The sequence below is a fragment of the Sinocyclocheilus grahami genome, unplaced genomic scaffold, assembly GCF_001515645.1.
Source record: "Sinocyclocheilus grahami isolate Dianchi unplaced genomic scaffold, SAMN03320097.WGS_v1.1 scaffold968.1, whole genome shotgun sequence".
NCBI lineage: Eukaryota > Metazoa > Chordata > Actinopteri > Cypriniformes > Cyprinidae > Sinocyclocheilus > Sinocyclocheilus grahami.
This window is the reverse complement of record NW_015506147.1, coordinates 131145-157495: the sequence shown is the minus strand read 5'-3', so window position 1 is coordinate 157495 and position 26351 is coordinate 131145. Positions and strand designations below refer to the sequence as shown.

At 37.1% G+C, this 26351-nt stretch overlaps 1 protein-coding gene across 1 annotated transcript in view; it reads left to right on the top strand.

Annotated features, from left to right (window-relative positions):
• LOC107564876 (serine/threonine-protein kinase ULK4-like) overlaps nt 1-26351 on the top strand; it is a 139421-nt gene that overhangs the window by 86336 nt on the left and 26734 nt on the right. Inside the window, exons 13-14 of the mRNA XM_016250049.1 lie at nt 1940-2032; nt 17176-17361. Of these exons, the coding sequence (XP_016105535.1) occupies nt 1940-2032; nt 17176-17361 (279 nt within the window). The remainder of the gene's footprint in view (nt 1-1939; nt 2033-17175; nt 17362-26351) is intronic.

Here is a 26351-nt window from a genome sequence, read left to right as displayed (position 1 = left end):
AAAAAATCAGGCTTTTTTATCTGATTAAGAATTACTTAACCGATTAATCGATTATCAAATAATAAACAGGTGGAAACAAGCCATTATTAATGCAGATGTCCTATCTTAATTTTTCTTGGTCTTTCTCGTTTCTCATGTCACAGACTGCTGTTAATCCTCTCATTCTCTTTTTCTCGTTCCAGTAGTTCATAGTTAAACATTCATATTTAATTTTTCCTTTCTCACCCTCCCCATCCCATCCTCTTGTTTGTAAACATTTCTCACTCTGTCATTTCTTGAGCTCCTCCTTGTTTCTCTCTCTTTCCTCCTTTCCCTACACCCCCCAGCCCCCCCGTCATAAGGGAGTGCTTGCCTGCTACTGTCGCCGTAGGCATGCTTTTAGGGGGTTCATGTCTGGATCCTCTCCTCACTGATGATTAGATTATGCAATGACAACTGCTATGCAGATACCAGCAGGATACATCCAGCCACCCATAATTACTCGCCGTGGACATCTTTGTCAGAGCTACCGAGCTTGTGCGTGCGAGCGTTCATGTTCAATTTCCAGTACTTTGACGTCTAATAGTTCCCGGTGCTATTTTTACGGGTGTGCTTCAGCGCTTTAAAGTCAAATATGTGGCACACAGGACTCACAGGAAGTCACTCCCCTGTCAGTTCCTCCTCAACCCTCATTATCCACCCAAGGCCTTTGTTTTTCACTCAGCGTCCTTCCATACATGTTAATGCACGGACATTGCAAAAAAGGACCATGTAATGGAATTCAGTTCTCAGAGAGAAAAAAAAGACAGCGACCGAAAGAGAGAAATGCAAAGCTTATTAAAAAAGCGTCTGTGCAACCCAAATTCATTTGGGTGATAATGATGAGCGAGACATTACCGAACACTTTTCCCACTGCACTGACTGTCCTTCCCTCTCGCGTTCACCGTTTCTCTCACGATGTCAGCCCGAGCTCCATCATTAATATTTGAAATGAGCAAAGGGAGTTTAAAGGGGTCATACACTCTTAAAAATAAAGGTGCTTCACGATGCCGTAGAATAACCTTTTTGTCTAAATGGTTCCATAAAGAACCTTTAACATTCTTCAGATTACAAAAAGGTAAGAAAGAGATGGTTCTTTAAAGAACCTTTGACTGAATGGTTCTTTGTGGAACCAAAAATGGTTCTTCTATGGCATCGCCTGAAGAACCTTTTGAAGCACCTTTATTTTTAAGAGTGTATGATGCTTTTTTAAAGATCATTATTTGGTGTAACAGAATATGTTGACATGCTTTAATGTTCAAAAAACACATTATTTTTCAAATACTGTACATTATTGTAGGTCCTCTATGCCCCGCCTCTCTCAAACGCTTCGTTTTCTACAAAGTCCCTCCTCCGACAAGCGCAGTCTGCTCTGATTGGCCAGCTGACCCAGTGCATTGTGATTGGCCGAACACAGCAAGCACTCGTCAGAAATATAACGCCCCTTACCATAATCGTGATTTTCATCTTTCAAAATAAATGTAAAGACAGTAAATAATGTCATTAGTTTTACCATCTTTGCATTTCTTTTGCATTTTTGCTGTTGTTGTCTATTTTTGTCTGTCTCTCTCCCTTTCTCTCTGACAGCTGTTACTAAAGAGTAAGATGTTGTGGCTGTTGGTAGACAGCGAGCTGTACACATTGTTCCATTCTGGCAGCAGAGCTGGGCAGTGTGCAGAGACCCCAGCACCTCTGAGGAGCGTCTCTGTTAAAAATAGCACCAGCTTCAAGCTACTGTACTTCCTGTGATGATTACATGAGCTCTCAGATGCTCAATCCTCTGCTGCGTTGGGTCTTGAGTTCTCTTCTCTAAGCATCCCCCCAATGACTGACTGTCCTCATTTTTTTCCATTTGCTTCCCCTGCTTTCTCCCTGTTGCTTTTTCTTCTCGATCTAATAATGCTCTCTCTCTTTTTTGTAGAGATCAGACAGTAATGAAGACACTGAGGCTGCAGAGGAACTACTGCTCATCAACAAGCCACTGACAGAGCTAAACAACCTCTTCATTCAGCTGGTCAGTCCATCTTTTGTTTGTTTGTGTGCTACTGTCCATACTAAAAATATCTGGCTTTTTAAAAAAAATCTGATAAATCAGTTAATCCAAAGAAGCAATCATTATTGATTATCGAATAATTATTAGTTGCAGACCAACTTAAAATAAATGTTTATTTTATCAAATTACATATTTATTTGTTTGGAATAAAATTCTTACAAACTCAAACTATTTTAGGTAGGCGTGGTTGACTCTTAACTTTTATAAAGAATATCTCTTTGGATTTGAGAGTTTAGTCTTTGCAACTTAACAGATCTTCTTTATGCACCAAGAGCTTGTAACACTCCAAAGAGAAAGGAAAAATTGAAATTGCATCATATGACCCCTTTAAAATGTATTTGTCTTTGAATCATACAAGAGATTTGTTCAAGAACGCTGATTCATCCAGTAATGAAACAAGTACATCTTGAGTGAGTTATTTAATCATTAATTCATAAATTACATGTAATTTTGTTTAGATGTCTAATGTTTTTTTTCTTCAGAATCACGAGAGAACCACAACTTCATTGGGGGGGAAGAAAAAAAAACTCAATTTATCCAGAATCATGCAGTTCTATTTTGCACACAAACAGCTCTTAAAGAGTCTTTATGTAGTCTGTTGATTTTTGTTCATGGTATTCCGCTCCAATAAATGGTTAAGGATAAATGTTTGATATCATTATTTAATCACATTGGAATCGAAACTGGGAATCGAAAATAATCGTAATCGATAAGAGGAATTGGAATCGGAATTGGAATCAGAATTGATCAAATTCAAACAATACCCAACCCTAATAGGGAGACAGAGGGGGGAATGCAACTGAGACATGAGCCAGGCCAGGTTCAAACCCACATCCCCACAAGCTACCCCCGTGCTACAACTCAGACAGGGCTTACTTAGGACTGACTAGTCATTCAGGCGGTCTACCAACTTTGTTTTGAAAATATGTTGTTTTTCAGATCCGTAACTTAAATCTGTTAAATAAATCGGGTTCTCAATGTTCTTTTCCTCCACTATGGGACATTATTAAACTATAGCATTAAACATTTATGAAACTTAGGGGCCAGAAATGTTTCCTCCATTTTCTAACCTGCACGCTAGCTTCACCTGGAGTTCACAAAACAATCTGGAGGTGCTGAACTGAAATATTGATTGGAATCTTCATCAATCCACCAGTGCAGATTCACTTTCAAAAATCAAGACTTTGTCTTTAGCAATGATTTATCTTATAAAGAACCCATAGGCCTGGGTATAAAGATGCTTTGTGTCTAAAACACTTTGTGATCAGATCATTGAAACCCAACCTAGGCTCATTGGAAATATGTGACTCTTCCTACACTTTCTACAAAAACGTACCTGTACATATATTTCACTGCAGTTTCCAGCTATATTCGCAAATAAATGATAAATACTTATTCTTGTGCATTTGCTTGCACAATACTATGTTGTCTCCTCAAAACACTTTTACATGTGCATGATTTGTAAACTAATACATTTTGATGTTTGCATTACATAACCGGATCTATATGTATGGCTTTTCTGACATACTAAACTTGCCCGGTAGCACAGCTGGTACAGCATTGCACTTGCGATGTGGAGTGCTGGGGTACAAGTCTTCTGAAACATGAGTCATGACACTCCACAAAAAGAGTTCAAAGCCTCCTAGGGGGAAGCTAAAGCAGCATGGTTGGTTCAGCAAATGTGTTTTTATCTCACGTTTGCTTTTGTCAACACTATTGCTTAGATTTAAGGTACATTACATTACTTTCAAATGTGATAGAGCATTAACCTCAACTGCCGTGATACATACAACTATGTAATAATACGTTTCCATAGTCACATTTACATTTGACTGACACTGAGCACACTTTAGCACAGTGGACATTTTACTTTGAAAGTGCCGTGAAACGTGCAATGCAATGCTGTATCGTTTTTCAAAAAATACACTAGAAACACTGGACCTTTTAATAACCCCCCCCCCCCCCCCCAAAAGCAATATATTGCTTATAGCGCCTCTTGTGGACATGTCAACTGAACATTTCGGTGATTTTATCTAAACCACTGACAGACCCATCATGTTTTGTTTATGTTTGGAAGTGTTGCCATGTCCACTTATTATAAGCAATGCTTATTAAGCATCTTTGGGCTTGTTATTCTTTGGCTCAGTTCATAAAGCAATCCATTTTATAGAGATAATAAGGTCACACTTTATTTTAAGATCCAATTCTTGCTATTAACAAACCATTAACTATGACTTTTGCATCAATAAACTACTAATTTGCTGCTTATTTATAGTAAGGTAGTTGTTAAGTTTAGGCATTGGGTAGAATTAGGAACGTAGAATATGGTCATGCAGAACGTGCTTTTTAAGTACTAATAAACAGCCAATATGTTAATAATAGGCATGCTAATAAGCAACTAGTTAATAGTGAGAATTGGACTCTATACTGAAGTGTTACCGATAATAAAGTAGGCAGGTGCGTGTCGCGATATACAAGGAAGGAAATATACCTCCTTCCCTGTGATTTCTTGCACCACAGCTCTGATATACATTTAAACATGTCATTAACAACTAGTTGTTCATTTCAGTTCCATACACCCTGCAGAATTTCTATCTGGCACTATCTGCATATTTCGGGTCAATTCAGTTATAGAATTCAGTTGTCACTCCCATAAATTACTGAACCCTGTGTGTACAGAACAGGATTAAGCATTAAAAGATGAATTGACAACCAAATTTAGCTGCAGTGTGTAAATAGTCATTATGTCTTAAATTGTTTTGTTACATTTCAGAAGTCAATGGGATACATTATTCTCCCATGTCACTGTTACTGAGCTCTAGTCTTACACTTACAGCAGATTGGTCCATGCATAGTCTCAAAGGTTCCAGGGTTGACACAATGTCAGACTGAAATACCCTTCTTGGCTCAAATTGGAACTTTTATTTTTAGAGTTTTGATGATATGCGGACAATACAGTGGTAAATACAAAGATATCAAATCATGTCTGATGACATCCTACAAATAATAATGTAATTTTAATAGCAATTTGCAATTATTCCAATAATATTTTTGTGATATATAATAAAGAATTCTTGATATGAAATCCATTATTAGGCTATAGTAAGTGCGCAAGGGCTGTTTTTACACACCTTCTGCTCTCCTTCGCATTTTCATGTGTCATTATCCGATCCCTATAATGAATAATGGATCATCCATTTCAAAAATAATCAATCCAGACGAGTGAGACATTCATAATTGAAAAGAAAGATTTACCTCTCATTCGTTTCATGGAAGCCACAAATTGACAGCGAGATAGATTGAATTTCATCGCCAGTGAATTTTGTGTGTTTGCCAAGGTTTTGTGTCTTTCACTCATGAAAGCGTATTAGGACAGCCAGGCGTAGATGAAGACTCTGCACTGCCTTTGAAAAGAGGGTCTGGGTGTTTGTGGGAGATGCAATAAACAGAAATGCAGTTCAGTATTAGGTTGTGTGGAAGGCTTTGTTGTATTTCGTATTCCATTGTTGTAGTTTTTTCACTGTATATGACTCATGTCTGATAGAGGCTTTCAGCTGACACGTCTAGATGAGACTACACTGACAGACCCTTCTACTGAAGATAGAGAGAGAGCAAAATGAAAGTGGTTGGCATAGTGATGCACTGTGGCATAAAATTCTCACAGATGGCAGAAAGACCAGAGACCAGCTCCCCACCAACACACTCCACTCAACTCGGTAACCCTCAGACATGAATCCAGGTTCTTTGTGTGTGTGTGTGTTTGAGTGGCAAGCTGTGCCCACATGACCCTCCACTGTGCCAGGAAAAACTGACAGACACATTGTTACACTCTAAAACTAACATGCAATTCTGCTGTTTTTTAAACCCTGAGTTGATTTATGTATTTATCTCAAATCTGATTTTTTTAAATCAATTTATTTATATTTGATCTCAAATCTGATATCCTACCATTCTCTTGCAAATCAGTCAAGGCACTGTTCTTAAAGTGTTTTATGTGATGACGTCACAACTGACCACATTAAAAGCAAGATGTAAATTCACTCAAGACGGTCTGGAGATGGTCTTGGATGGATTCTTACTGCATTTAATGAAGATGTAAATGCAAATTAGTTTTTATTATTCATGTTCCACTAAGTAAAATGTAATTACTATGTAATAAATATGTAATTAAGTAATAAGAAAATCAACAATATCCAAAATCAATTTATTTACACTTAGAATCTTGCTTCTTTCATTTATCTCCACAAAGAGAGCACTTTAAGACAATTCAGTTTAGTTTTTATTAGTTTCATTAATATTGTTGTTAGTTTTAGTTTAGTTTTTATTTTGTGAACACAGTTTTATTTAGTTTTTATATAGTTTAGTTTCAGCTTTTGTTTCAGTTTTAATTAAAGCTTAGCATAATTAACAGATCACTTCCAGAGTGCAGGCCAAAGAAAGCATAAAAGGCAATAAGGCATAATTTAGACTTAGTGATGCAAATGTCTAGCGACACAAAATTAACGCATGCTGAGATTGATTAAATGCTAAAAGTATATAAATATACGCCAAAATGAAGCAGTCAAGCCTTTTTACTAAATAAATCTACACAAGTTGTGCTTAATGTCATCTAATGATGTGTATTGAGATATTTAATATGACAATAAATGTAGCCTAATTTGGTTATGACGGTTAGATGTCTTTTTTCTTTTTTAACGATCATAATATATTGTAACTGTTGTGTCTTGCTCACTTTTCCGTGAACAACTGCGCATAAATCATAACTGGGACTAATGAAATTCAATAATAACGGCAATCGCATTTAACAGTAAAGGCTCATATTTTAATATGTTCTTTTAATTTATTAGGAATTATAAGCGTGTTTATGATGTGATTTAGCCTATGCACATTTGTCCGAAAGCCTGGCAGAGTGATCACAAGATGCTATGCTCAAGTTTTGTATTGTTTTCAGAAAGGATGCACGTTCTCGTCTTTTTTTCTGTTAATTATTACGTTGCGCTGCGTGCCTGTTTTTCTTCAAAGCACCAACTTAGAATGCCTAATTTTGGTTTGATTGCTTGTGGTGCATGAGAAAATAAATAATTTTGCCTACCTGATGCAATGGATTTAATGCGGGTGCGGTTCGGGTCGCGACTCGCGGTCTTTGTCAAACGGGTCTGGTCTGGTACAGAATTAAATTAGTGCTGCTGTTGGATAATGGGTCGGGTGTTCTGTTAAGTACTGCTGGTGCACATTTACCAAACAGGACCCATGCAGGCTTTAAACTGCTTTGCGTCTCTCCATCAGATAACCTCACGTGCGCGATGCGCCATTTACGGGTATTGCCACACGACTCAAATATTTTTCCGCCAAGGGGTGAGAACGTAATGATTACTTAAACGATTATTTATTTTTGATAATTATTATTTTATTTCAGTTCGTTTTTCAATAACTGTTGTTAGTTTCGTTTCGTTTTAGTTTTTGAATTATTTTGTCATTTTTATTTTATTTCAGTTTACGAAATTGTTTTTTCATCAGTCATTTTCGTCTTAGTTTTAGTTTTCGTTTACGAAAATAACCTTGGTACATACGTAAGTGTGGTGTGATCTCTAATTGATCACACCAGAGACGCACTGGAAGGAAGTCAATGCAGTCAGTCTAAAAAATATCTAGATATTATGCAGATACAAAGCAAATATAATTTTTTCAAGAATAAATGTGGCCTGTGGCTCTGTGACACTATGAAAGCTCTGTTTAAGCCCAAAACCAACAATGGCTCAACAAGACTGTCTGTTGTTTGACCAGTGGTCTCTGGTGGACCTGTTTGGGAAATTTTTAAATACAAACACACTACAGTACCTTCTGGAATAGCTGAAGATGGAAAACTATAGATGAAAAACCATGGGTATGTTTCTATCTACTCCCTAGTTCAGTAAATACACTGCCCAGGGAATCAGACATTTTCAGAACCCTGCACTGATTCGCTCCCTATAAGTTACATAGTGGACAGTAAAAAACAGCACACATTGGCTGCTCACTGTATTACTTACTGGTCATCTCATCATGTCTTCTCTATCAAGTCATCAGAACTTGAGTGCATTTTTCATTATGACTGTACTTTTTAACAGTGAAGATGTATGATAAACAAACAGATGATGCCAGCAGGATTTCAGTCATCTCATCATTTGACAACATTGGTTAATAAATGCCAGCTGCGTTTTTAATGAACAACATCATAACTGTGTCGCAGGCAATTGAATCATCAGTGTCCCACTGTTTTGCAGATCAAGTTTTTAGAAGAAAATGTATATGCATATATAAAATCTAAATTTAATGTGCTGTATTACATACTGTCTGTTACATTTGAGCTTTTATACAGTTCATTTAAATAGTGCTACGTTGTGACTAATTCTTTTTTTTAACAGTGCAAGTATTAAAATATATTTTTTTCTTAATAGATTCAAATGAAGTACATCATTGCAGGACACTGCTGTCACTGCTTGAAATGTAATGTCAACTACCTGCCTGCAGAATTGTGCAGAAAGATTTCCACAGAATTTTGTCATTCAGCAGAACATGTTATTCACAACATTCTACACATCTACTGACCTATGCATTTAGTGCTTTAAATATTTTGGCTAACATTGCACTATATTTAAATCCATTCTGACAAATTCTGCAAATGTCACAAAAAAAAAGTGCAAAAGAAGTGTGCAAAGCAGAAGACTGGACAGAAATACTAAATAATTTCTGGTGACACTTTCTATGAAGCCCATATTTATAATACATTATAAGGGTATTCTTAAGGCATTATAATGAATGCATAATGCATTATAAAAACCTTATAATATGCTATATAATCTTATGAATATTCATAAGAACAGTTATAATGTTTTATAATATTTACTTATTTGTGGTTATAGCTTTTAAGAGTATGATGATTTATAACACACAGTGAACATGTTGCATCCACTTAAGTTACAATGGATTATATTTCTCATAGTTATAATGTAATATAAGTCTCATATCTTGCCATCTTTCTCATGCTACTTTACTTAAAGCAATCAATGACCACTTATAAGTATAGTAATAATAATAATAATATTTTTTTCCTCAAACAGCCATAAGATCAGATATCAGATCAGATGAATGTGTAATATGACACATTTGCTTTGAACTATTTTTATTGTAATATCAATTTGATTATTAATATTGCTGTTGATAAGTAACTCTGCAGCCAACTGCATGTCAACTAGCAGTCATTGGAGTATTAGTATGTCTGCTAAATATATGCTAACACTTTATTTTTGATGGTTCCCCAACAGATATAAGTAACTTTGCAAGTACGTCAACATTCTTCCTACCTTAACCTAAGCCTACTAATACTCTAATGAGAGTTAGTTGGCATGTAGTTGCAAAGTTGCTTATAGTCGATAGACTAAGGGGACCATCAAAATAAAATGTAACCTAACATATTAACATTGCATTTTTTTCAGTTGAATTATTAACTAGCTCACTTCAAAATTAATATTAGCCTCACAGTGAACACTCAAATAACACTCCACACCTAACCACTTACAAGATGTAAGATACTGTGCAGATCTTAAATAAACAATGTCAAAATATATAGTCCATTATAAATGTAAAAGTAGGTTTAATATGGTGTTCATTGTGTTATAAATAATCATAATCTGAAAAGGTATAACCACAAATGCGTAAGCATTATAATGTATTATAATTGTTATGATTATTTATAAGATGATATAACCTATTATAAGGGTTTTTATAATGTATTATGCATTCATTATAATGCCTTAAGAATACCCTTATAATGTATTATAAATATGGGCTTCATAGAAAGTGTTACCGAATTTCTTATATCACAAAGTTCTGTCTCAGAATACCACATCTGTAATCTAAAACTCAAAAGGCCACTTTAACCACTGCACAAATTATGCATATAGTGTTTGGTTAAAATTACTTCCATTCTTTACTAAATAAACAGCTTCACTCTCTCATTGACCTTGGGTTTTTAAACCATCTGCTTAATAATGATAGGGCACTACTTTTTAAAATAATATAAATTTAAAAAGAATACTTTAAGAATTATTTATTTATTTATTTATTTTATTTGTTTATTTTTTCTGAGGTCCAGATAATTCTACGGGCCATTCAAACAAAAATCCACAGCCATAGGATTGGGACACACAGCATTGGCTGAGTTTGTGTGTATGTTGTGTGAATGCGCGCATATGCATATATGTGGAAGCAGATCACCAGGATGGGACCGTATGTGAGTATTTTGTCAAGGGTGAATTGTGCTCAAGGATCAGGTGAACAGATTGTCTATGTGTGCTATAGGGACATACTGCGTTTTAAATAGTTGATCCGAAAGGGAAATGTGTCACCTCAAAGTCTCTGCTCAGTATAAAAGGCTTTTCATGTGTTTACTCCCACTCTTTTAATTTTTGGTGGTAAATATTCTGAGTTTGCCCGCAAACAATCGCACATGATCTTCCCTGCAGTCTGTTTACGCGGCGGCTGAGTTCATAGTTTGAAGCAACACATGGTTTGAAAAATGTAATTTGCGGTGTTGTTTGTTCCAAAGTCAGTGGTGCATGAGGCGGTGGGAAATATCGATTGCCTCAGATACACAAGCCCAGTTTTACATGCGGAGGTCATGAGAGGCCTACACGTTACACGTCCCCATAGGCTTTGGTTTTCCTCCTCTTCTCATTCTTTCTTTCTCTCGTCCAATCATCCTTTCACAGCCCACAAGTGGCATTAACACTCCCTAATCTCCCTGATTCCTCTGTGCTTTTCAGCCCACAGTCCCATTAGACTCCTCAGCCTGATTTCCCCGATGCATCTACAAGCCCTGCTAAGTAAACAGGGTAGATTTGGGAGGCCGTCTAAGCAGGTGTTAACTCTTGTTCGGCTCTGACTCCGCGTTGGCATGTGAACAATACTGGAGCCGCGGAGCCCGTGGATGCACACCAAAGGCCTTTCAGTGCTGGGGATCTCCCTCCGGTCAGCCTCTCTTTTGGCCGGGGAGGGGGCGGTGCTCTTTGGGGGTATTGTGTGGCCTCCCTAAGCCCCACACTCCATTCTGGAGTGGCCGGCGGCATCACAAAGAGGGGCGGGATTAGGCACGGCTGGCCCTTGCCCCAGAGTCTCTTGGGATTATGCCTTTATGGCAGAGGGCAGTAGCAGATCAGTGCCGAAAAGGGGCTGGAATCCCTGAGCCAGCCACACAGGCCTTTGAGGGCCGAAATGAGCGGCAGGGAAAACCCCCACGGCCCTTGTGTGTCACTTTTTGTCTTTATCTCAGTCTTAGGCTGAGCGGGGATTGTTGTGGTCTAGGTTGAGAACTCTCACTCCATGCCGCTCCCCTGATGGACATGTTAAGCCTGTAACTGCAGTCTCCACAATCTCTCAGGATGAGAACATAACTCTTTCTCTTTTGACTTTTCAGCTCTCCTCTGCGATTATATCACTGCCAATATGGGAATTTTCTGCACGGTATTTGGCTTATCGCAATTCCAGCTAATTCAGGTTTGGTTAGGGATGAGAATTGTAAAGAGCCTCAATCTTTGATTATGATTCTAATGAACTCTATGCATGATCGCTTCTGCATTTAGCATCAGCGGCCACCGCAACTTCCGGTGCAGTGTATGAAAATTGTGCAAAAATTAAACACAAAATTAAATCTTGAAGTGTTACACAATATGGCAAAGCAATAGTGATATGATTTACATTCACACTTAATGTATTTAAAGCTTCTGGAACCCATTGATTAAAGTTTTATGGTTTAATGTAACATACTTATGTTAAGTTTACCTTAATTATATACATGTGTGTGTGTATATATATATATATATATACTGTATATATATATTAGGGCTGTCATCGTTAACCCTTTAATGCATGCGATTAATTTTATAATCCTTAACGTGTTAAAATAATTTAACGCAATTAACGCAAAATTACTGAAGCACAATTTCTATTCTAACCCTTTAACCCAATTTTGCTTCTCTGCTTGCGATTAGATCATTTTAAGCCGCTAAACTCCGGGAAAGTTTTCAGTCCACTGATCCAGTAAGCGAATGCATTCAAACAATCCGACCAAAACAGTGCTAATATAAAGGAAACCAGGCTGATTACATCAGAGATTGCAGAGAGAACAGAGACTCGCGTTGCGTTTTACAGTGAATTATTCATTCCAGTGTGTTTCGCTTTTAAACACGAGCTCTGTCATATTCTGTGATTGTCTCTGAAGAGCGTGAGCTCTCACATGTCGCTTGTGTGAAGTACAGACTAGTGATGTTTAGTTCGTGAACAAATCGTTCTTTTTGAACGAATATTTTAGGTGAACGAATCTTTTAGGTGAACGAATCGTTCTCATTCACGTAATCCATTGACTTTTATTGAATATTTCTCGTACACTGAAATTCCTCAGCGCGACACTATTAGCAGAGCATGCGCAGCTCGGTGAACAGCTCTGTGAACTATTTCATCCTGTCAAAGAATGACTAAACCTCGAGCCAATAGCCTTCGAGTTTGAGATGTGACAGAGCATGTGATTTGTTGAATGTCGTGAACGAATACGCCCTTCACTGAACGAATTTCTTTTGAGTCTGAGCGAGATCGAGAGATCATCTTCTCGTTCGTGAATGAAATGACCAAACTGGTACATCTCGTTCGTGAATGAAATGACCAAACTGGTACATCTCATTCGTGAACGAGTTGAATGAACTGGTACATCTCGTTCGTGAATGAAATGACTGAACTGGTACATATCTCGTTCGTGAATGAAATGACTGAACTGGTACATATCTCGTTCGTGAACGAAATGATTGAGAGTGTACTGGGTCAGTCGGCCATTTAGAATGTCAATCTCGATCAGCAATCAGCAGAAAGTGGATGCAAAGCGCAGTTATAGGTACTGTGCACATACGCTTGTATTCATATTTAGCATACAGAACATTTCTCCACGTTTAATCCCTGATTTATGAATGCGTAATTGTCTGACCAAACAATTAATATGTTAATTATGCAAGAAAACCTTGTGCTTTGGTCATCTGAGCAACTTATTTAGACTTTATTTATTTAATGAGTAGATTATGCACACATTTTAATAAAGCCAAATCAGTTTTGTAACAAGTGAATACGTTCGTTGACTTAAAACATAACACATAAGACACTCTTTTTCGCCACCTGCTGGCATATTTATGTAATATGAAGAAATGGTTACTGAACAAATCTGAACGAATCATTTTGGTGAACGAACTGAAAATGAACAAATCTCTTGAAAGAATCAAAATTTCCACCACTAGTACAGACTGAACGGATTGTCAAAACATTCCATGTATGGCCAGATGAGACACAAACTATGTTTTCTCGACTGGGATAACCAGTCTCGCTAGTAAAGTTCTGATGGATGAAGACTGCAAACAAGGTAAAGACGATTGCGGTGGCATACAGGAGTCGTACAGTACAGTAAGCACGCGTGAGTCTGTTATAATAATGCGTGTATGAGTGCTCTTGATGCACTGATCACACATTGTATTTATGCATAGGCACAGACATTTCCGTACATTCACATTGTTTCCACACACATTCACGATAATGTTTTGATTTGCCATGTTTATGTTGCTGTGTTTAGTTATACGGAATGGATCCGTGTACTGTAGTAGATGTATGCAGTAGGGCTGTCAAAATGACTGAAAAACTAAATGAGAATTTTCTACTTAAATATTATCAAAATTCGAATTATATTCTCAATTTAAAAGGCATAATTTCAGTTAGGGGGGGGGGGAAAGCTTTTGGCTTCTCTCCTGAGGCCACAAGAGGGCGCATCGAGCAAAATATTATGCACGTTTCTTTAAAGCATAATAAAATAACACGACTATCTTTGAACAAAAGTGCATAATGTTTAAAATAATGTTTATAAACCATGTATAATTAATAAAGTTGCTTAAACAATTAGAAAAAAAAACGCACCATGCATGTATAGTTCAATACAAAGGACCGAAAACCAATCACAAAGAGTAGGCTACTTTCTTCATTTAAAAACATGAGATACAGTGGGATGGGGAAAACCACCATAACGTCTTTAGACATGTTTTTTAAAGTTGAACTTGCATTAATTTTACATGGCTTTCTAAACATGCCGCTCTCTCCGAGACGCGAGTGCAACACTGATAGATATCCCTCTAGAAAATGTGATAAATATGCGTTCTGTGTGAACGGCTTGGTTTCAGTTTTGATGTAAACAACATCTTCTCCACACTGATGCTCTCATTTTCCACAATATATGAATGAACAATGTACCAGCGCCGCATCTAGTGGGTTCAACTGGATAGGCTAACGAAAGCATTCAAATGCAATCAATGACACATACATCGTCATTCATTTTTTTTACAGCCCTAGTATGCAGTCAGCATGAGGTTTGGTTTAGTTTTTTTTTTGGCATCTCCATGTGGTCCTGTTCGGTATCGCAACTTGGCTTCTCTAAAATGTAAAAAAGCTCTTTGGTGTTGCACTGTACACATACTATAAAATTCAGATTTTTTTTCTTTCATATGTGCTTATATGGGCTCCTTATATCATTTGGTTCTTTGGTGTCCTTTTGGAGTTTCTAAGTGTCCTTTTTTGGAAAGACATCTAAATTTATCTTGAAAAAAGCTTGCAGAAAATATAGATTTTTGAGAATCACCCTTCAATCTTTTGGTTTACTTTGCTGGATATAGCAAATGATGACCAAATAAACATTTGAAACAAGATAAATGGTCTATGCTTAATTTCATGAAGTGTGCGATTAATCGTGATTAATCACAGAAAAAGGATGTGATTAATCAGAATAAAAATGTAATCAATTGACAGCCCTAATATATATATATATATATATATATAATTTAGACAGATGCAATCCAATAATCGGTTGTAACTGTATTAAATAATACAAAACAAATAAAAATGTGATGACATTTATTTTATAAAATTCAACTGACAAAATGCATAATGGGGCCTCAGCAAACTTCCAAGGAGGCCACAGGGTGGCTTCTCAATAAATTATATGTAGTTTCTATTGAAGAGCATACTGAATCACAATTTTCAATCTGGAATCACAAAATAAATTGTAGTTCATTAAATTTAATATATTTTCTTGGCAGTTTCTGTTAATTAAAAAGTTTGGAAACAAGAAGCATCTTCATATTTTTCCTGCAGGAATACCATTGAGAAAGCCAATAAAGGGATGCTTTGAGTCAAAAAGTTTGAAATCCACTGCATTGATTCACTCCTTTCTTAAAGGTGCATGTTTGTGCTTGCATTTTATTATTTCTCTGAACTCCACTTACAATATTCATAATTTATAATTTAATCATAATTTAGTTCTGCATGAACATTTCCCATCTTCCATCTCACTCTTACACATGGCCATGGCCGATATTTTGCACTTTCATTTTCATTATTGGCTTGATCAAGCAGGAGTTTTATTTTGACTGAGAACCCAGTGCCTGAGCTCCCCTCCACCTTCTTTGGTTTACTGTCTTTCAATATTCTGTGTAATAATAGAACTGCAAACGCTATAATACTTTTATCATATACTCTCGGCATTCAGTAAATACAGGTTTTAATCAAGTCTTTTAATATCTACGAAACATTTAATGGTACAAACTTCAGCAAATCCTGCTATTATCTCTGTACATAGCCTGCATAAAAACACTTCCGTCCATGCAAAGGATCCAAGCCGTGTTGAAAACAGTGATGAGTGTGACTGTGAGTTCATAACATTCTGCCAAAAATCATCCTCCTTTGTTCTATACAATGACAGTTAATAGTGACATTGAGGCTGTCTTTCTGCCTAACATCTCCTTTTGTGTCCCACAGAAGAAAGGAAGGCATACAGTTTTGGATTAACATTTCTGCTGTACCCTTAAGACGACTTTATGCAACTCACCTGAACCAAGTTGTTGATCTAGATGTCAAAGCTTTGATGATTTCTGAACAACCTTTGTAGTAGAGCTGTCCTATACATGTCCTAGGTGGACTTTGTATGAATCTTATTTTGTCTACATAGTACATCAAACCCTGGGTTTTTGGGTTTGATTCCCAGGGAAAGCTGATAAACTGATAAAATGTGGCTTTGCATAAAAGCATCTGTCAAATACAAATGTAAATGCTCAAAAAAAGCTAGAAAAAATCCATAGGTTTCCCTTAAAGCCTCTTACAGTGTGGTATTGACAAAATAGCACCCTATCTCAAGTGAAACATATGGCACCTAATGAGAAGTTTTGAAATAAATATATAAGATAGAATCTCTAGACCACTGCTATTGACCGTACATAGACAAACAGATCTGTAGTGCTAAGTCTTGAAGGATGTAGTTTCATATTTCCCAAAAGCAATAGATGAGCAATATAAAAGTCCTAGAAATATCTGCATGAAGGGAGAGCTTGGCTGCAGCTCAGCTGTTCAATAATTCATCCTGTTCAGTCATCCTGACTGTTATATGGATGCAGGAATATTGACAATTTTACTAAGATTGACAAAGATTTTCGGTAACACTTTACTTGAAGGGGTGTGCATAAGACTAACATGACACCTTCATAATCATGACATGACACATGTCATGAATATGAAGGAGGTTTTATGCATGTTTATGACAACTGTCATTAAGTGTCATTCGCTCAGTTATGTCATTTTTAATGCAAATATGACATTATTTGACCTTACCCTAACCTAACCCTACCCCTACCCTTACCCCTAACCATAGCCCATAACAAATACATCTCAAACAATGTCATCTTTCCATTAAAAATTACATAACTGAGCGAATGACACTTAATGACAGTTGTCATAAACATGCATAAAAAACCTTCATATTCATGACATGTGTCATGTCATGATTATGAAGGTGTCATGTCATGATTATGAAGGTGTCATGTCAGTCTTATGCACACCCCTTCAAGTAAAGTGTAACCAGATTTTCTTACTAAATCTGCTGTGGATAATTATTTGTTTTGTATACTTTGTATGTAATATTGTTAATACATACTATCATTGTGTGTTTTATTTTAGTTGTTCCTGGGTAAATATTCAGATGTGTTATTCTCCCGCAGCTGGCGTGTAATGACAGTGAGGTGTATGAGGAGGCCAGTCACTGTGTGTCTCTGCTGGCTCAGCTGTATGGAGGAGAGGGTGCAGACCGCCTGCAGCCGGAGGAGCTGCTCAGCCTGGCACACGCACTGCAGACACACTCTGAGCCCAGACAGCAGAAACTGCTGCTCCGCGTGCTGAAACGCTTGGTAAGTGCACGCAAATGCTGATTTGAGACCAGCACATAACTGAAATGTATATTATGAATGCAGTATGAACAATTCGTAATATGTTGCAGTAAAAGCAGACTACATTCTTGCTGTATTGAATGCGAGTAAAGTGGGACACCAGATCTGATTTTAAATATGATGGTAAATGGCTTAACCATTTTTAAAGGAATAGTTCACTTTCAGAATAAAAATTTCCTGAAAAATTACTCACCCCCATGTCATCCAAGATGTCTTTCTTGACTGAAGGTCCAAATTGCAGTTTCAGTGCAGCTTCAAAGGGCTCTACATGATCCCAGCCGAGGAATAAGGGTCTTATCTAGCGAAATGATCGTCAATTTTCTAAATAAAAAAATGCACGTTTTGCACTAGCTCCGCAATGCGCAGCTGCAAATTCAAAAAGGTAGGGTAGGGTGAAAAATTCCATCTTATTTCCTCTTCTAACTTCAAAATCATCTTTTTTTGAAAAGTGCATTTGACTTTCTTTGCAAGTTTGCTTTGTAAACACTGGGTCGGTACATCCACCTACGTCACGTGTGACCTTTTCAACGTGACTACTTGATGCATGAAGTCGAGCTAGTGCAAGATGAGCTTTTGTGGTTGAAAAGTATATAAATGTGTATTTTTTAAGAAAATTGACAGATCGTTTGGCTAGATAAGACCCTTATTCCTCTGCTGGGATCATGTAGAGCCCTGCATTGAAATTGCAATTAGGACCTTCAGCCCGTTGGCCACCATTGAAGTCCATTATATGGAGAAAAATCCTGGAATGTTTTCCTCAAAAACCTTAATTTCTTTACGACTGAAGAAAGAAAGACATGAACATCTTGGATAACATAGGGGTGAGTAAATTATCAGGATTTTTTTTTATTCTGGAAGTGATCTAATCCTTTAAGCACATTTTAAGTAGCCATATGTTTACACTAAACTGAGGAATAAGTAAAAAAGATTTAAAAATGAAAGTTAAAATTAAGTGCCCTATTTAGTGTATTATTTTCTGATGTATTAATATTATGATTTATCATATCTGTTTTTTATTTTAATAATGTTATGATTTATTAATGCACCATTTCAGCTCTAGAGAGTAATAGGAATAATATTAAAGAGTAACTGGCCATCAGATATGAAGGAAAACTATTTTTGAGCTGAACTTTCTGTGTCTGACTCTGGAGGAAGTACACGTAGGGATTTTTTTGTATTATTTTATTTATTTATTTTAAATTCTGGTGCTGTCAGTGTGTCAGCTCAATATATGATGTGCCTGTGTGTGGCAAATCGAACCCTCTCTTTAATATTGGATAGTCTGTGTGGTAGGAGGGCATGAACTGTGGCCTTCTGGGTCATTGAAGGGTTGGTTACAGCCATGCAGAGTGAGAAGGACAGCATCCTGTTCCTCATGACTGCTGATTTCCTCTCTTTTCATTTTTATATGTGATATTAGATATTAATATTGAGATATGCAATTATTACTGAGTAACAAAAACAGGCTGCTTAATTTCGTTCTCAGCCTGTCCTGGTCCTCTCATCTGCATGTATTTGTTGATTAGGGGGACTGTCCAACATCAGCCAGGACAAAATATAAATCATCAGTCTGGATGAAAATAACACAGGGGTTGTTTACATAAATCACACTAGCACTGACTGTGTGAAAGTCAGCGTGTCATTGATCATTCAATTCATTTATGATGGGTGAGACCATGAGAATGACTGATTTCTCAATCAGGATTAATCCCTGTCGTTATCCATGTTTTCAACAATTTGCCTCTATTAACGAATAACATTTATTTAGTAATTTTCAAGGCAGAGATTTACATAATCATGTCAAAATGTGATTATTTCACTTGCACTGTATAGTCGAAGTCAACAAGAAACCAAAATTGACTCTATTTACTTTCTTTATAAATGTTCCTGATTTTATCATGAATGATTCATCAGTGCACGTTATTCCAAAGAAAACTTTCCACAAAATTTCGTAAAAAATCGAATCATTTGCTTTGCCTTTGAAACGTCTTTCCATTTCGGCTGACGTTACTATGCGCTCTTATTTTTCAGCTCAATTTCTTGTCATGTAGACACCAATCAATTCCCAGTGCATAAAATAAAGCCTTTTAACCCAGACCCAGAAAAAAAAATATTATTTCATATATTACTTATTTAAACTCATTCTTATCATGACCATGCATGCATAAGTATTTAGTGTTATGGTCACTCTGCAAGATCCTGGAAAGGCTCTTCTTTCGTATTGCGGGATAGTCTGTGGATAAACTTGTTTTAGGTTTGGAAAATATGTTGTTGTAAAACTTGTGGATTTGGTATTCTGTGCAAATATATGGGTATCCTCTGCATACTGGGAATATGCATGTGTTTATAATATGTGCCCCTTGCCCGGCCTGTGGTTCTGTCATCAGTGTTCTGATGACTTAATCTGTGCTCAAACACTGCAGATATCTGAAGAGGAGCTGTTGGCTTTGGCAGACTCCGGAGAGAAGAGAGTGACCTCATCCAAACAAATCACTCACACACTGCCCAGCCACAAACTCAAACTGACACTTCAGGGACACTCGAGCATTCATATGAAAGATAAACACTGATTCCTTTGAGCTTCTGTGGGTAAAATTGCTCTCACTTCTTTTTTTTTTTTTGCTGAAACAACACCCCCATCCAATAAAGGAAAAGTTAATTATGGCAACCAGGGTTCCTACCGTAATGGAAAACCTGGAAATATCAGATAATTCACACTGGAACATTTCTATAAATTACAGTGTTTCCTTTATGGGCGCATTTGCTTGTTGAGCTACAATGATAATTAAATTTCACCACAAAAAGAATGCAATTGACTTTTCCCATCTGAGTTTGATTTATTACAAAATTATCTGTAAAGAATGACTTCATCAAATCCACTTGGTTCTAATTAGTTCTTCAAAATCACACTGAACAACAAAAACAATAACATAATAATAATATTAAATAAAGCTGCAAGCAGCAATTATCCACAAAATGAGGAGCTAAGCAAGCATGGCAAGGAGCATCAGACCAACTCACGTACCCTCAGGTCATTATCATCATAACATGCACCAAATTTTGTCTGAATATGCTGAAGCGTTGTGAAGATGTATCCTCACATTTATTTTGGCATGCTCTTCGTCTAATTCATTCGCAAGTTAGTTGAAAACAGTTTGACTAATCAACTTGAATTACATAAACTTTTGTCACCATGGTCTGAAGATCATCCTATTTGATTTGCATGAAAATCAAAGCAGTTGTCTAGGAGTAGTTAGAAAATGCATGTTTTTGGAATATTAAAAATGGCGGAACATTTTTAATGACAAAAAACAACAACAAAGAAGAAGAAAACTAACGCAGGTCAGGAATCTCACATCCTGCTCCTGGAGAGCTATTGTTCTGCAGAGTTCAGCTCCAACCCCAATCAAACACACCTGAAGCAGTTAATTAAGGTGTTTGGGGTTACTTGACCAACAGGCAGGTATGTTGAAGCAGGGTTGGAACTGAAGTCTGCAGGACTGTAGCGGTCCAGCAGCAGGGTTGGAGACCCCTGCAATAGGTATACCCAGGGGTGTTGACCCGGGGCCCATGGCCCGAGACTTGGCCCGGACTCGAGTCCCAAATTTGATGACTTGCGACTCGACTCGACATAATTAAAGAAGACTTGAGACTCGACTTAGACTTTGACAGCAATGACAGGCTTGCGCTTGACTGGCAAAAAGCCAGAGACTGCGTTAAGGGAGCGCTGGATATACAGTATATGCTAGTATAAATTAATGGAGTAATAGCATAACTTACGACAAAAGAACCAAGATAAGAAAAAAAAGACATGATTCGTATAAAGCTATCTCCGAGAGAAACAAAAGGCGCAATCACTTCACTGGTGCTCGCCTCATCAACACCGTGACCGCTGCTGTTAAACGCTAAACATATTCCTCACTTCTTCTGTTTGTCCGACACTGAGGTGCAACATGAGTGATGGATCCGCATCCCGCCACGACCCTCGCACTCTGCCAACTCGATGTGCTTTCATTTTCATTTTTATTTAAACACCTCTCTGAGACCTTTTTTTTGTCAGATCTCCACTGTTTTTGTTCATTCAGTTACATATTTTAATTTCATGTGCATTTTGTTTTATTTAGACCTCCATTAAGTTTATAGTTAATCCATAATCGAGATTTAAATCTGAGTAAATTTATGGTGCAACTGGATTAAAGTTAATCCTAAATAGGCTATAGCCAAATTTAAATCCAGGATCAAAATTATGGATTGAAATGTAAACCTGCTTATTTTTAAAGGTTTAAAGTTTGGTGCAACAGAATTATTAGATAAACCTTGATTTAATCTAGATTTAAAATTAATCAATGCAAACCATTTAGCTATAATTTCATTTGGAGAGAATAAAAAGCACATTAGACCTAATGACTGAAGTGGGCAAGCGACAATAGGCCTAGTGATAATTTAAAATATAATTTGAAGAAGTGTTTCTTTCACAAAATGAGCATTGCATATATAACTATAAAATATACTATTTTTATAAATACTATATTTTTCTCCCTCTTCACCAGGCACTCATGTCACTTTAATTTCTTTCAGGATAAATAAATGAATTCACGTGTTGTAAATCAGTCTGTAGGCCTAAAGCGCACATAGCCCCTAAATTTAGCAATCAACTATGCATATTATAAACTTAACATTTAATGTACAACATGTTTTCTATAAAATGATTTTGTCTTTGTTACTCTTAGTTATAAAGAATGATAGTACAGTCTTCATGAGTTTGTCTGCATCCATATAGCATGTTTCCTCTCACTTATAAAGTATGGTAGCAGTTATTTCTTCTACAAACCCAATTCCAAAAAAGGAATGGAATAATTTACAAATCTCATAAACTTATTTCCTAAACTTGAGCAACTTGTCTCCTCAGTCCCCAGACGTTTGCAGACTGTTATAAAAAGAAGAGGGGATGCCACACAGTGGTAAACATGGCCTTGTCCCAACTTTTTTGAGATGTGTTGATGCCATGAAATTTAAAATCAACTTATTTTTCCCTTAAAATTATACATTTTCTCAGTTTAAACATTTGATATGTCATCTATGTTGTATTCTGAATAAAATATTGAAATTTGAAACTTCCACATCATTGCATTCTGTTTTTATTCACAATTTGTACAGTGTCCCAACTTTTTTGGAATCGGGTTTGTAGTTCTTTCAAAGCATCATTCAAAGCAGTTCATTCTGCGTTTCCGCTCACATGTTTTTAAATCTATTTCATTGAGGTTCCAAATAAGGGCTCATTGGCTTAGATATAACACCAGAAGCATATATTCTTAAGCACACATGCAAAGTATGTTGCAGCTGTATTTCTATGAAATTCTGTTGTTTTAACTATTTTGTAACTAATAAAATATATATATTTTTTCACTGCTTGTCCTATTTTGGCACAATCCCTAAACTGAACTTGAGTAGTTTTACTAAGGGCACCCATCTCACATGAAATTGAACTATGTCAAACATATTCTACCTGCCTTCCTGATATTAATTACTATACATTTGATATGGTAATTAATTCTGAGACACTAATTTGGGCAAAGAGCACTAATGACTTGTTTAAGACTTGAAGCTAAAAGTTGAGGACTTGCAACTCAACTTGGACTTGCCTGTCTTGACTCGGGACTTGACTTGGGACTTGTCTGTCTTGACTCTGGACTTGACTCGAGAATTGAATGCAAAGACTCGAGACTTACTTGTGACTTGCAAAACAACGACTTGGTCACACCTCTGGGTATACCTTCAGTGAACTCATAATAATTGAATTGAACAAATTTAATCAAAACCATTAACAAGCTACTTTGACAGATCTAATCAAACGAACACGATGTGGACGCGTTTTTAGTGAGCTCCTGACAGGTGAAATTAAATAATAATCAGACCTAGAAGTTTATTTATTTTATTCTTTCACTGGCATATGATTTATGAACACACACTGGCATAAAGTTAGTAGATACTGTGTGTTCTCATGGCAGCTCCGGGCAGCAAACAAGGTGGCAAAGAAACGCGGGCTAACACAGTTATCTCGGCTGACTCGAGAGGTACTCACGAGGGGGAGTTACACTCAGCTGAAATTTTCAAACAATCGCTCGAATCCATGAAAAATTACATTTTGTTTAGATTGAAAGTGCGATTAGTGGTCTATAATCAGACATCAACGGTGTTAAAGAAGAGCTGACTTCGACTGTTGCCACAATACAGAATCTCTTAGCTCGCATGAGGAGCGGCTGCGAGCTGTCGAGGACTCGGCGACGGCCGCGAGTGACACACTTGCGCATCTCGAAACTACCATGGCCAAACTTCAGACCGAGGTTAACGCTCTGTCTTTGAAGTGCAAGGATCTCGAAAGCAGATCAAGGAGAAATAACATCAGGCTGATTGGAATCGACGAGGGAGAAGAGGGCAACCGTCTGACGGAATTTGTTTCGAGCCTTCTCTGCGACCTGATGAACTTGGAAGAGAAGCCGCTGCTCGATCAAGCTCATAGGTCACTCCAGCCAAAGCCCAAACCCAGTTAACCACCCAGGCCCTTCATTATCAGGGTCCACTTCTCCAAAGGGCACGTCAAAATGAAAGGCTGACCTATAAGGGAAAACCTGTCTTTCTCGTCCCAGATCTTACAGCAAACGAGGCCAAGAAAAAAGCGGCATTCGGTGAAGTGCGCAAATATCTGCGGAATGTTCAAGGTGCTCGATTCGGCTTTCGTCATCCCACCCGATTTTGAATCACTCTCCTAGGTAAGACAGAGCAGCTTTTCACGGATCTAGAGAAAGCGATGGAGTACGTAAAAAACACTCAGACAATTGACGCGAACGGAATAGCAATTTCACCGGAGTAGCTAGGAACACATGGTTTTTTTCTGCTGTCTTTTGAGGACATTGTCCATCCCGAAATCTCGCAAGGTACATTATCTTTGTGATGATCTGAAAAGATTACACTTTGTCTTGACCGGACTATTTTATTTATTTTTTATTTTTTATTTTTTTATGTTTTTACTCCTAAAAATCAACATGCATTGGACTGCAGTCTACATTTTGATTTGAAACTGATTTGATTTAGCCACTCGTGACTTTGTTTTTTCTTTAAGTGTTAACTGGATAGGCACTTACGCTGTGGTCTGTGTACTTAATTTATGTTTGTTCACCTGATGATGTGTGATGATGATGATGTAGTTTAGTTCTTGCTAGCGTATCCTACACGCGTAGTAGGTCGTCTGTGTTTTCTTGCCTTATGGGGTTTTGCATACACCTGGTTCGGGGAGGTGTTGAAGTGGGTGGGGGTTACAGGCTTGTTGGTTTTCCAGATTTTTTTTTTAATCATTTCATTTTTTTTTTTTTTTACCTTTTCCTCATATTGTGGCTATATACTGTACAATGCACAATCCAAAAATTATTTTTGTTAATTTTCAACATCTCTGTATATATCTTCAATAGTTTTCTCTCACTTTTATATCTATAAGCAGGGTCATTAATTTTGTAAGCTGGAATGTGAAAGGTCTTGGTCGTCCTTCTAAGCTTAACAAAGTTATAACTCACCTGCATAGCTTACAAGCTAAAATAGTCTTCTTGCAGGAAACGCATCTCAATGTCTCTGACCACACTAAATTACGCAGAAGATGGGTCTCTTCTTTTAATCCCTCGGATGTCCAGGCTGACCGTAATGGTAGATACATCATAGTATCTGGGCTACTGTTTAACACTCCTGTGGTATTGGCAAATGTCTATGCGCCTAACTTTGATGATGATCATTTTTTTTATCAAGTTCCTCTCTGTCTTACCAAATTTACATTCGAGTTATTTGATTATTGGGGGAGATTTCAATCTTTGCCTAAATCCTCAACTTGACAGAGTGTCTTAAAGAGGAACAACCCTCTCAAAGTCGGCAAAAATAATAAATTATTTTCTTAATGATTATGCTGTCACAGATGTTTGGCCATTTCTGAACCCATCTACACACTGCTATTCATTCTTTTCCCACATCCATCAGTCTTTTTCTCGCATTGATTATTTTTTAATTGACAACAAGCTCTTACCATGGGTTCAGCATTGTACTCAACGCAATTGTTATTTGAGATCATTCTCCTCTTACTTTAGGCCTGAGGTTTGAGTGTAGATGCACGCAACGACCACTCTGGAGGCTGAATGTTCGCCTACTAACTATTGAGGATTTTGTCCAGACAGTTTCTTCCCAGATAGACTTTTTTATCAGCGTGAATGCCACCCAAGATATAACGCATAGCACACTTTGGGAAACATTCAGAGCCTATATTAGCGGTCAGATCTTATATGTCATTTGAAAAGCAAACACAGAGATCTATGGCAGATCCGACAGATCTATAAAGAACGTCTTCTCTTAAAAACTGATTTTGACACTCTCTCTACTGTTACCACTGAGGAGATGCTGATTAAATCAAGGCATACTTATTATGAGTATGGAGAGAAGGCAAACAAGCTTGTAGCCCACCAGCTCAGACAATCCTCTGCTTCCCATATCATCCCAGCTATTAAAGTACACAATACCCTACTGTCAGAAGATTATGAAATCAATAATTCATTTTTGGAATTTTATCGGTTATTGTATTCTTCTGAACAAACCTCTGATTATGTGGACTTTAATAATTTTTTCAAAGATTTCTCATTACCTCGCATCAGTACTGATGCTGTACAGTTTCTGGACAGCCCTATTTCTTTAAATGAGGTTCATGATGCCATTTCAGCCATGCAAAGTGTCAAGAGCCCTGGCCCAGATGGCCTTCCAGCTGATTTTTTAAAGAAGTTTTCTAGACAATTAGCTCCCCTTTTGTTAAATATGTACAATGAATCATTTGATTTAGCTTATCTTCCCCAAACTCTACGAGAAGCCTCAATTTCCTTAATTCTGAAAAAGGACAAGGATCCCCATATGTGTAGTTCATATCG